At 42.2% G+C, this 13,490-nt stretch overlaps 2 protein-coding genes across 2 annotated transcripts; both read left to right on the forward strand.

Annotated features, from left to right (window-relative positions):
* The first annotated feature begins 4,594 nt into the window (after positions 1 to 4,594).
* LOC146899288 (uncharacterized) lies at positions 4,595 to 5,230 on the forward strand. The gene has a single exon (XM_085736740.1). The coding sequence runs from the start codon at positions 4,595 to 4,597 to the stop codon at positions 5,228 to 5,230; it is 636 nt and encodes a 211-aa protein (XP_085592866.1).
* A 2,580-nt stretch (positions 5,231 to 7,810) lies between these two features.
* LOC146899289 (uncharacterized) lies at positions 7,811 to 8,200 on the forward strand. Its single transcript, XM_085736741.1, has one exon. The coding sequence runs from the start codon at positions 7,811 to 7,813 to the stop codon at positions 8,198 to 8,200; it is 390 nt and encodes a 129-aa protein (XP_085592867.1).
* Positions 8,201 to 13,490: the final 5,290 nt, after the last annotated feature.

Consider the following 13,490-nt stretch of genomic DNA (forward strand, 5'->3'; position numbering starts at 1 on the left):
CATTGTTCAATGGAAGAAGAAGAAGAAGGATAATAAGGGTATTTTTGTCCATTTCCATGCCCTTTTACTAATCTGATTACTTGGCAGCGATTAAGTTGGTCAAGGGACGAAATTTTAACTGATTAAACTTTGCAATGGAAAAAAAAAAGGATTAACGATTTCAGAGACGAAATTTTAAGCGACCCCTATTTGCAAGGATGAATCACATATTTAACCCAATATTATATCATCAACATATATCTGCACAACAAGAATGTCTTTCTCAAGAGTCCTTCTAAAGAGTGTTGTGTCAACCTGTCCTCTTTTAAAATTATTTTTGATCAAGAAATTACTTAGTTTATCATACCAAGCTCTAGGAGCTTGTTTCAGGCCATATAGTGATTTCTTAAGTTTGTAAACATGGTCAGGATGCTTAAGATCCTCAAAACCAGGTGGTTGCTTGACAAACACTTCTTCTTCAATAACTCCATTAAGAAATGCACTCTTGACATCCATTTGATATAATATTATGCCATGATTAACTGCATATGATAGAAGTAACATGATTGCTTCCAATCTTGCAACTGGAGCAAATGTTTCAGTATAATCAATGCCTTCTTGTTGACTGTAACCTTGTGCAACAAGTCTTGTTTTGTTTCTGACTACTTCACATTGTTCATTCAACTTGTTTCTGAACCCATTTTGTTCCAATAATGTTCTTATGCTGAGGTTTGGGTACCAGATCCCACACATCATTTCCTTGAAATTGATTAAGCTCTTCCTGCATAGCTAGTATCCATCCATCATCTGAAAGTGCTTCATCAAATGTATCAGGTTCAATCACAGATAACAGTCATATCATAGACTCTTATTGTCTGAAGTATGATCTTGTTCTTCTAGGACTCTCTTTGTTTCCAATGATTTGATCCTCAGGATGTGAAGACTTGTACTTGAATGAGTTCTTGGATTGAGTAGCTTGCTGAGAGCCATCTTGAGCTTCATCAGAAGCAATTTCATCTTGTGTTTCTTAGGTAGGTTCAACTTATGGACTATCTTCAGATTCAGCTATCTGATCAAATTCTGGAGTATCTTCAGGAACCTGTATCTCTGCAAAACTTTCATCTTGCTCTGGAGTTTTACTTCCAGGATCTTTGTCATCAAATTTAACGAGCATTGACTCTTCAACACAAAGTGTTTCTGAATTATACACTTTGTATGCCTTGGACCTTTTAGAGTAACCTAAAAAGATTCCTCTTTGGGCCTTGGCATCAAATTTCTTTAGGTAGATCTTGTTATTTAGAATGTAACAGGTTCATCCAAATTGATGAAATTAAAAGATATTGGGTCTTCTTCCCTTAAAGAGTTCATTTGTTGTTTTCTCCAAGATAGGTCTGATATAGATTCTATTTTGGACATAACATGATGTATTTACTGCTTCTGCCTAGAAATGTTTACCCAAATTGTTTTCATGAATCATGGTTCTAGCCATTTCTTATAAAGTTCTATTCTTTCTCTCGACAACCCCATTTTGCTGTGGAGTTCTAAGAGAGGAGAAATCATGGAAAATTCCAAGTTTTTCACAAAAATTTTCAAATGGCTCATTTTTAAATTCTCCACCATGATCACTTCTTACTTTTAAAATTTTCATTTCTTTTTTAGACGGTATTTGAGTGCAGAAGTTACTGAATACATCATAAGCATTATCCTTGCCTTTCAGGAATTTTACCCAAGTATATCTGCTGTAATCATCAATAATAACTAATCCATATTTACTTCCATATAAGGATGCAGTGCTAACTGGCCCAAATAAATCAATATGGAGTAATTCTAAGGGTCTGGAGGTTGAGACAATGTCTTTTGCTTTAAAAGATGATTTCACAATCTTCCCCTTCTGGCATGCACAACAAAGTGCATTTGAATGATAGTCAATGTCTGGTAGGCCTTTGACAAGTTATAACTTACTAAGCTTAGAGATAAATCTCCAGTTAGCATGTCCCATGTAACGCCCTCTTTAATTATTTAATTATTTTGACGAGTTTAGAATATATATATATATATATATATATATATATATATATATATATATATATTCAGGTGATTTATATTAGAGTTATATGATTATTGTGATTATATGAGATTTATATGATTTTTAGAGACGTTATGAGATGTTATGACTTATTCTATTATTTAATAGAATAAGATATGAAAATAAAATAAAAATATTAGAAGTGGGGATGTGATGTGAGATGAGCAAGTTTAGAGGTGAGAGGAGTAATAAGGAGAAATAAATATAACAACATAAGTTAGAAACGTTTTTACGTAAAACACTTTTGGATAAAAGAGAATAGAAGAACCTAAAAGTGAGAAGACCTGGAGGCTGCTGGTTTCATCTGTTATAAGGTAAGGGTGAGACTATCTTTCACTAATATTAAGTCTGTAAATCATGGGATTACATCTAACATGTTTAGGGATTAGTTTTTGAGAGATTGAAGAATTAGGGTTTTGAGTGAGATTGAGGATTGATTGATGAAAAGTTATTAGATTGATGTAGAGACTGTAAATAGACCTTAGATAATCCCTATGATGATTATCAGAAGTAGTTTTGAAGTTAAAACCATGTGATTAGATGAGGTGTCGGTGAGTTTATGAATTAGGGTTTTGAGATTGTTATAGATTGTTGATAGTATAGAAGTTTGTTAAAACTATGTATAGATGATTTATAGTTCATAGATTAATCCTATAACAATGTTCTAATCAGTATTTTGGATTTGTGTAGATGAATTCGGGATTGTCGTGTGAAATATTGATGTTAAGCGTTTTTGCAAATTAGTGACTAAATGAGGTTTTGGAAAACGATTTTTGAGTGGTTTAAACTTGAATTTTTTTCTATAGAATATGATAGAGCTTAGTGTCAGGAGCGCGTAGGCGAAAACGACATCGAGAACGGATTAACGGTTTAGGTTTTACGCACGAAAACGTGAAAGGTAGAAAATCTGATGTTGTCTGTCGAACTATGAACGTGCCACGATGGAAGCCAACGTACGATTTTTCCAGAAACGAAACCATTTTTAGGCTGTCCATACGTACCACAATTAAAGTGAAAGATGAAGATATGCATAGTCGAGTCGAGTGTATTTGTCGAGTCAAGTGTTAAATTGTCTCGTGAAGTTAATGTCGAAGTCGATTAAGAAGTTGTTTAAGTTGATGCTTTATGTTATGTTGATGAATGATTATGATGTTATGATGTCTCCATAATTGTTATTATGATGTAATGCTATTATTTAAGTTGTTAAATGTAATTTATGATTTATATACTTAATATTATTGTTTGAGAAATCTCACCCCTTCTGCTTGAAAATGTTGCCCTTCGTATGGGTAACTTGCAGGTAATCAAGAATAGGCGTGGTTGTGAGTGGACGCCTCACTATGTGTCATTAGGTGCTCTGATACGTAACTGGATGGGAATTATGCTACTGTTTTCATGAAATAAAGACTTTATGAGATTTTATGATGAGGCATGCGTGCCAAAGACTTTTATGATGTTGAAATAATTCCGCTGCGTAGTTTTAAAGATTAAGTTGAATAATTTTGAAGGATAAATTGTTATCCATTCCATTTTACGATTTTAAGAAGTGTAGCATTCCGTTTATGATTGAAAAATACTCTGATTCATTATGAAATTTTTATGTTGGGAAAACGGGGGCGTTACATCCCAACCTTCTATGCCACATCCATTTCTTATCATTCACTGACAGAAGACAAATTACCTTCTGGTCAACCAGTTCAGAGAAGTTAATTTTATAGACATTCTCCATCCTCTTTCCCTTGAATACTATGAATTTGTTTTCTTTGTTGATTACTGAACCGTCATAATATTCCTAAGGGCTTAAACACCCGCTAGAAAGGCACTAAGACCTCCAGAAAGGCTTAGGCGCCCTCTAGAAGGACCCTTGAAGTCTGGGCGCGCCCTCCTTAGGGCGCCACCTCACTTAGCGTCTAGAAGCCTTTAGAAATCGCCTAAAAAACACAAATACCCTCATTGCTTGGGGACCAAGCCACCAAAGTCCAAGCCCATAGCAGGCTATAAATACCACTCTCGAGATCATTCTCAAGGCATCTAATCATTAGTCTAAACCCTAGCATACGATTCTTAACCCTAGAATCCCTCATCGTACTTCTGCAAGTACAGTTGGCGCCGTCTATGGGAAAAGGTAAAACTAGCCTTGACCACATCCTTTGATCATAAATCGCGATTCTATAACCCTTAAACTGAACTTCCAAATCGTAAGCTTCTTTTGCGATTTGGAAACCCTTTTTCAAACCAGCCTAGGTTGCACCCTACGTGCGATATAGAGAAAAACCCCTCATCATGGCCACACCAGAAGAGTTCGAGTCCCTACGAACACAGCTCGCCCAGCTAAAGGAACATAATGATGCCCTACGGGCGTCGATGGAAACCATATAGCAGAAACAACAGGAAGAAAAAGATGAATCAAACCACGGCGAGATGGATGACCCAGAGCCATAGCCTCTGTCCGCCGAAATCTGGGGAGCACCAGTACCCGAAAACTTCAAGCCCCCTCATCTCTCCATCTTCGACGGAAAAATCGACCCCATGGAGCATATCACGACTTTTAACACTCGCATGGCTGTGGTCGGAGCGCCAGACTCCCTCAAGTGCCAGTTGCTAGCCGGTACCCTCTCAGACGCTGCCCTACAATGGTACATGAATCTCCCACGCTTCTCCATCCTCAGCTATCAAGACATGACGAGGAAGCTTATCCAACAATTCTCCGCAAGCCGGCATCGCAAAGTTCCCGCAACTATCCTTTTCAACGTAAGCCAGGGGCACAATGAGTCTCTCCGAGATTACCTGGCGAGGTTCAATGACACAACTATTAAGGTAGTTAACCCCAACCAAGAAGTGTTTGTAGGTGCTTTCCAGAACAGTCTAATGGCGGGACAATTCAATGAATCCCTGGCTCAGAAACCCACCGATTCTATGGAAGAGGTAATCGCTAGGGTAGATTGTTACATCAAGGGTGAAGAGAGCAACGCGGAAAAGAAAGCAAGGGACGCGAAGGAGCGTATGTCTAGTAACACGGAGCGGCGAGCCTATCAACCAGCAGCAAACAGGGATCGTGCTCCTTACAGGAGACCAGAAAGGCGAACTTACACGCCTTATTTTCACAAGCCACGCCTAGAGGATTTCACCCCTCTGAACACCAGACCGGAACGTATCATGAAGTAAGTCTACGAAATAAAGTTGATTCCAGAACCGATCCCTTCGCGTCACCCTATTATGGGAGCAGACAAGGACAAATGGTGCAAATATCACAAAATAAGGGGACACGACACCGACTCCTACATACATCTCCGCCAGGAAATTGAGAAACTGATACAAAGTGGAAAGTTACGAGGGTACGCCCAAGAAAGGAGGAGCAAAAACAGACGAAAAACAGGTGACAAAAAAGAGGAAATGAACGAGGAAAAGAGACACACACTAAACACCATCTCAGGAGGATTTTCAGGTGGAGGGGAATCAAGTTCATCTCGAAAGAAGTACGTAAGACAAGTAATGTTGTGCCAAGAATACGGGGAACAGACTCCCGAGCATGAACCCGATGTTTCCTTCACAACCAGAGACTTTCGAGACGTCATTCCACATGACGACGACCCCATGGTTATCACTCTGCAAATTTTCAAGTGGGACGTAAAGAGGGTATTGATAGATCCGAGAAGTTCTGCTGACATCCTACATTACGACGCCTTCGATCGAATGGGCCTGGATCCAGAACAGCTGCAACCCTTCAGAGGAACGCTGACGGGCTTTACAGGCAAGCAGGTTCATGTAAGAGGTTACATCACTCTAAAGATAACCTTTGGTAGCGGATCTCAGGTAAAAACCATTTGCGTCAGGTATCTAGTAGTGAACTCGCCAAGCTCATACAATGTCATTATTGGCCTCCCTGCTTTAAACCTTTTGGGAGGTTTCCTGTCTACAAAAATTTTAGTCTTGAAGTACCCCTTAGATGGGGTAAAGATTGGGACCATCTTGGGGATCAGAAGATCGCGAGAGAATGCTACCACAACAGTTTACGACTACAGAAGACCAGGAAGAAGTTCAGTAATGAAGTAACGCATGAAGTCAACATGATAGACCTCGACCCTAGAGAAGATTTCCAGCAAGAGCGTCTAGAACCCACTGAAGACTTAAAAGAAGTCTCCATTGGTCCTAAGTTAATCAAACGACTAAGATTGGTACGTCTTTAAGCCCCGAGGAGGAAGACGCCCTTGTTAACCTGCTTCAAAAGAATTTGGATCTCTTTGCCTGGCGCCCTTCTGAAATGCCTAGGATGGATCCTGACATTTCCTGCCATCACTTATCTGTCAAGCCTGGGGTGAAACCGGTCGTGCAACGAAAAAGGAAGATGGGTGAGGAAAGAAGGAAAGTCGTGGATGATGAAGTAAGAAAATTAGTAGACGTCCGCTTCATAAGTGAAATCAAATATCCCACATGGCTGGCCAATACTATCCTCGTCAAGAAAGAAAATGGGAAATGGAGAATGTGCTAGATTACACCGATTTAAATATGGCGTGCCCCAAAGATCCGTACCCACTCCCAAATATTGATCACTTGATTGACAACGCCTCAGGATACAAAACTTTGAGCTTCATGGATGCCTATTCCGGTTACAATCAAATAAGAATGGACCCCTTAGACGCCCCCAAAACAGTTTTTATGACCAACACCAAAAACTACCACTATGAAGTCATGTCCTTTGGTCTAAAAAACGCAGGCGCCACCTTTCAAAGGTCTATGGATACAACTTTTTCTCAACAAATAGGACAACATCTAGAAGTGTACATCGACGACCTGGTGGCAAAGATGAAAGAAGGGCATAGTCACACAAACGACCTGAAGGAAATTTTGGGCCAGGTAAGGAAGTATAGAATTTGATTGAACCCAACAAAGTGTTCTTTCTAAGTGCAGGCAGGAAAGTTCTTAGGTTTCCTCTTAACGAGGCGAGGTATCGAAGCAAACCCTGAGAAATATCAAGCGATCATCAATATGAGAAGCCCTTCTAACATCAAAGAGGTCCAACAATTAACAAGAAGACTGACGGCTCTATCTCGCTTCTTATCCTGCGCTGGCGACAAAGCTTTTACCTTCTTTGCCTCCATTAAAAAGAAAGAGAGGTTTGAATGGACGCCAGAATGTGAGGAAGCTTTCCAACAGATAAAAAGCTTTTTGTCCAGCCCGCCAGTCCTTCAGCGACCTAGTGTGCATGCTGTTCTATTCTTGTATTTGGCGATCTCTAAAAACGCCATGAGCACTGTTCTGGTAGAAGATTCCGACACAGGGGAAAAACCAATTTATTTTGTAAGCAAAGTATTCAAAGGCGCGAAATTGCGATATCAAAAGTTAGAGCGCCTGGCCATAGCGATAGTTACAACGGCGAGGAAACTTCGGCCGTATTTTCAAAGCCACAAAATTGTGATCAAGTCAGATTACCCCATCAAACAGGTCCTCAGAAAACCAGATCTGGCAGGAAGGATGGTAGCCTGGTCTATAGAGCTCTCGGAATATGACGTCCAGTTCGTGCCAAGGGGAAGTATCAAATCCCAAGTGTTAGCAGATTTTGTTGTGGAGTTCACCTCGCCAGCCTAGAGCGAGACCCCCTTTGTATGGCTATTGTCCATGGACGGATCTTCAAATTTGAAAGGCAGCGGAGCAGGTGTGATCCTGGAGGGACCAAATGATATCCTCATAGAACAATCCCTCATGTTCGAATTTAAAGCAAGCAACAACTAGGCTGAATACGAAGCGATGATCGCCGGTATGACTTTAGCACGAGAGATGGGAGCCCAACTCATAACAAGTCAGATCACAGGCGTATATCAAACAAAGGACGCCCAACTCATCAAGTATCTGTCTAAAGTACAGGATCTCGCCAAGAGATTTACTTTTTTTGAAGCAGTCTACGTGCCACGAGAACGGAATTCTAGAGCAGACTTGTTGGCAAAACTCGCTAGTACCAAGCGACCAGGCAACAACAGAACTATCATTCAAGAAATAATCGCCGCTCCCAGTACCAGGATTGACGCAGTACACCACACCGCCGAGGAAAAAGCCGGCTGGATGGAGCCACTACTCAGATATTTGACTAGATCTTTCACACCTTCCAACAGCGAAGAAGAACAGATGGTCCGAAAATGAGCTTCGAAGTTCGTCATCATCTCGGGAAAGATTTACAAACGAGGGCGAACAACCCTTCTGTTACGCTGTCTCGGCGAGGATGAGACTCACCTGGTTCTGTTAGAAGTACATGAAGGCGTGTGCGGCAGCCATATTGGTGGCCGAGCATTGGCAGCAAAGCTCCTCCGCGCAGGATATAACTGGCCCACCATGCTTCAAGATAGCTCCAATTTCGTCAGGAGGTGTGACAAATGCTAAAGATTTTCAGATAAAAAGCATGTCCCGGCTCAGAAATTGACTTCTGTGTACTCCCCTTGGCCTTTCCACCAATGGGGGGTTGACATTGTTGGACCTTTTTCTCTCACCCCAGGGCAACTAAAATTTCTCATAGTAGGCGTGGACTACTTTACTAAATGGATCGAAGCCGAAGCAGTCTCGAAGATAACAGCCGAGAGGGTCAGAAAGTTCTACTGGAAGAAGATCATATGTCGCTTCGGCCTTCCCAAATGCATAGTGTCGGACAATGGAACTCAATTTGCAAGCTCAACAGTGGTCGACTTATGTAAACACCAAGGAATACAAACGAAGTTCGTTTCCGTAATTCACCCACAAGCTAATGGGCAAGCAGAGTCTGCAAACAAAGTTATCCTCAACGGGATCAAAAAAAAAGTTGGAGGTCGCCAAAGGACTTTGGGCTGAACAGATCCACGAGGTACTACGGTCTTATCACACTACCCCACATTCCACGACCAAGGAAACACCATTCACGATGGTCTATGGCGCAGACGCCATGCTCCCTGTGGAAATAGACACCCCCACTTGGTGACGAGATACTTTTTCGGAAGAAGGTATAGAATTATTTGATCGCCTACCTAACAAATTTTATGCAGGAAAACTCCCTTACTCTTGTTAAAACAAAACTTTCAAAATATGAATTCATGAATTATTTTTTCTACCAAAGCAAATGAAATAGGTTTAGCAGTCAGCATGGACATAATCGACGAAGTCCGAGAACAAGCCCATATCAGAGAATTCGCCGCCAAACAGAGAGCAGCGCGTCGCTACAACTCTAAGGTGATGCCCAGAGAAATGAAGGAAGGCGACCTAGTCTGGTAACAAGTCGTCGCCCCAACAAGGATTGGAAAGTTGTTCCCAAACTGGGAGGGACCGTACAAAATCAGAGAGAAGTGTTCTCACGGGGCATACAAGCTAGAAGAACTGAGTGGAGAAGCTGTTCTCCACACCTGGAATGTGGCTAATCTACGTCACTACTATAGCTAATTTACTGTTCGTTTTTTACATCTTGTTTTCTTGTTTTCCAAATAAGGATGGTATCAAGCCACCACTATGACTGGTATTATTTCATTAATAAAATAAGGTCTGGGTCGCACTCTTTTCCCCTGCAAGGGCAGGGGATTTTAACGAGGCGCCCTTTCCTTTTCATATATTCGTCTCTATATTACTTGTTATGTTGCTTGTCATTTCCAATTCAAACAGATAGAATTTTACTAAACAAAATTCCAGCGACACAGAAACAAAACAAATTTAGTCCAGAAAATTGACAGATCCTCAGGGCGCCCCAAAGCAACAAAGACTCTGATCCAAAGGATCTGCGATGGCCCTGAAACGCCAACCTTCATGAGAGGCTCTGGCGGGGTTCGACTATAAAAAATCACTGCGATCGCCCTGAAACGCCAACCTTCATGAGAGGCTCTGGCGGGGTTCGACGATAAAAAAATTGCCCAAAATCAAATAAACTGTGATCCAAAGGATCTGCGATCACCCAGAAATGCCAACCTTCATGAGAGGCTCTGGCAGGGGTTCGACTATAAAAAATCGCTGCGATCGCCCTGAAACGCCAACCTTCATGAGAGGCTATGGCGGGGTTCGACAATAAAAAATCGCCTAAAATAAATAAACCCCGGTCCAAAGGATCCGCGGTCACCCAGAAAACGCCAACCTTCATGAGAGGCTCTGGCGGGGTTCGACTATAAAATCGCCGAATCATCATAGACATGTGTTCGACGTAAACATCAAAAGAGGCCCGACTGTATTCGATCAAGACACAAAACAATCGAAAGTGCTATAAAGCATCAACCTTCGAGATGGCTACGATTGCCAATTCACCACAATTATGTTACGCATCTCGAAAACTCAACGAATAAAATCAGGTTTCTCCCATATTGAAAGGCATCATGACAAAAACGAATGACCATAAAAGTTCGTAAACCAGCACATAAGTTAAAAGAAAGTTTAAAATTAAGGGCGGGATGTCAGGAGCATCACAGATAAAAATTGTTCAAAAAGGCGCTTCGCAGAGCCGCCAAAGTTAAATTACAAGCCAAAGATAAAACTACAAAACTCAAAAAGAAAATAGGCTCAAAGTAAGTTCACTCGTCATCTACCAGCTTGCCTTCGACGATCACCTTAAAGGGGTCGAGCTTATCCATCTTTGCATCAGGGTTGAAAAGGAGGAATTGCTCGGTTGCACGCCTAAAGCCATTCTCAATGTAAACGGCCAAAGCCCGCCTTCCATCGTCCACAGCTAAATTCGCTTTCTCCAGCGCAGCCTCTTTCTCATCCCTCTCTTTTTCTGCAGCCTCTTTGGCCTACTTCATCTCCTCCAGAGCTTTCTCTGCAACCTTCTTCTCCTTCAACGCATCCACCAAACGCCCTTCAAGGCCAGTAGATTTATGCTTCCATTTCTCCACGTCCTCGGAAGCATCTTTGTACTTCTTCTCCGCTATATCGTGCTTCATCTCCATAGCATGGCCCATCAGCAAAACACGCAAAGCTGCAGTACCAGCATCCGCCACTAAATCGCTAAACTTACCCCTCACCGCCGTATCTACATCGACCTTTGCAAAAGGAACCTGCTCTGACATATACCTACAGAACGCCAAACAATCACGCCTGGGTGAGCCAACAAGAATCAACCAACAATAAATATGAGGCTCATAAAGAAACGCAAGATGATATTGAACATACCGCCTAAAATCAAACTCTGAATGCCAAAAAGACTCCATGGCTTCATCATTCAAGGAGGTACCTCCGACTTCAGTACTCGCCGTAGGGCGACTACCACCAGTCTTGGGCCCCTTCCCGGTCCTCGCCTTCTTAGGTAAAGGGGAGTCAGCCCGAACGAGATCGTTTGCGTCACCTACACCTTCTAGGACATCAACCTCTATAACTCTAGCTTCGCCCTTTGAAGCAGTTTCTTTCCTCTTCAGTTTCCTCAGCGATACTCCCGCCGGATTACTGGACACATACCCTTCAGGGTTCTTACTCTTCTCCAATTTCGCCAAGTATTTCCTCATCTCAGCACCGGTCAAAGGCAACATTTCCTCTGCAAAAGAAAAACAAAGATCAACAAATAAAAAATAAAAAAAAGAACGAGAAGAGCAACAACACGAAACCATTAGATACACTCACGCAAATAAGCCTTCAAGCGAGTAATGTCGCCTTCCCTATTCAACAATTCAATGAATGTTGGTGAGAGGAACCTTTGCAAGAAACTGTACCAGGTTTAGCTCATAAGAGGACATGGCGTTGATATCATATCCTCCCACTGCTAGAGGATCACTTGTCCACCGAAGAGGAAATTTGGGCACTCCAGCCACCAACACTGATGCGGTTGAACACCCTGGCGCTACTTGTATCCTAACAAAGGTATCACGCCATTCTTTTTTGAAATTGCAGGCATACTGAGGAAAGAGCCTCTTACCCAAATGAGCAGAAATGGTAATCCATGTTCCTTTATTAACATCCTTGGTACCATAAAAGCAAAAGAACACGCCAACAGAGGGCTCAAGATCTAAAGACTTACAGAGAATTTCAAAACCACGGATAAACGCCCAACTGTTGGGGCGGATCTGTGTGGGCGCAACATTGAGATATTTCAAGACATCCATCTCAAAGGGCGTAAAGGGGATCTTCACGCCAAACTCTTCCAGCACGGCGGTGTATACAAAGTAGGATTCGTCGCCCTCACCTGCCATTTCCTGATCACACACTCGCTCATCGGGATAACTAGTTGGGACGAAAAACGAATGGAACGGTAGAAGGAAGACTAAAGAAATGAGTAAAATGAGGAATATTGGAAAGCCAAACACGTCTTAAAGAATAGTAAAGGTCGCCTCAGGAAGCGTGTCTGGGACGATTGAGGGTGGAGACACGTCGCAAGATTAAGTCGCGTGGCAACCTGCGAAAAGTCACAGAATACGGATCGTCCAGCTGAAGCAAAGGACGCCCTACAAAGTAGAGGAGAATGCCAGAACATACAGATTGCATCATGTTGCCTTCGAACGTTTTCGTTCGGACGTCGGCGCCCAGAGACGCATACAAACTAACTACAAACAAAGCAATGAGCAAGTCATCCCTTCACCTACAAAACATCTCGCCTTGTCCCAAGACTCATGCTTGGATCGGTAATGCATGATACATGCATCCTTAAGGACCATTGAAACATTTTAAGACAATCCCAAGGGAGTACTCTAAACACAAGTCACACATGTATCCTCGGGGCTTCCAAAAATGCCTTAGGAGGATCCTCCAAAATAGTGCACAACATAATCTGATTTCTCAAAGCCAATCACTTCGCCTTGTCCCAAGACTTGTGCTTGGGGGGCTGTGAACCGTCAATACCTCCCTAAAGATTGGATGACCTCCAGAAGGTCCTGTCCCATGTTGTCATCACTGCACAGTAATTGTACTTGCAGAAGTATGGTGAGGGATTCTAGGGTTAAGAATCGTATGCTAGGGTTTAGACTAATGATTAGATTCCTTGAGAATGATCTCGAGAGTAGTATTTATAGCCTGCTATGGGTTTGGACTTCGGTGGCTTTGTCCCCAAGCAACGGGGGTATTTGTGTATTTTAGGCGGTTTCTAGAGGCTTCTAGAAGCTAAGTGAGGCGGCGCCCTAAGGAGGGCGCGCCCAGGCCTCAAGGGTCCTTCTGGAGGGCGCCTAAGCCTTTCTGGAGGTCTTACAGCCTTTCTAGAGGGCGTTTAAGCTCTTAGGAATATTAGCATAGTTCACAGCCCCACAAGGTTATGTTCAAGACCATCTACCAATCACACATTATTAATTGAGATAGAGGAGTTACCAATAGTTCCTGTACCAATGATCTTGCCAGACTGGTTGCCTCCAAACTTCACATTTCCTCCTTCTTTCATTGTGAGGGTGAGGAACATAGACTTCTCTCCTGTCATATGCCTTGGGCAACCGCTGTCTAGGTACCTGATTTTTGCTTTTCCTTTGCTTTTAGACATATCTGCAGTATTGACATTTTCAGATTTTGGTACCCATTGTTT

The sequence above is a fragment of the Medicago sativa genome, chromosome 8, assembly GCF_051527215.1.
Source record: "Medicago sativa cultivar Bolivia chromosome 8, Bolivia_mono, whole genome shotgun sequence".
Lineage (NCBI taxonomy): Eukaryota > Viridiplantae > Streptophyta > Magnoliopsida > Fabales > Fabaceae > Medicago > Medicago sativa.

Excerpts from the sequence above, each read along its gene's own strand:
- LOC146899288 (XM_085736740.1), top strand. The coding sequence starts at position 4,595 with ATGGAGCATATCACGACTTTTAACACTCGCATGGCTGTGGTCGGAGCG.
- LOC146899289 (XM_085736741.1), top strand. The coding sequence starts at position 7,811 with ATGATCGCCGGTATGACTTTAGCACGAGAGATGGGAGCCCAACTCATA.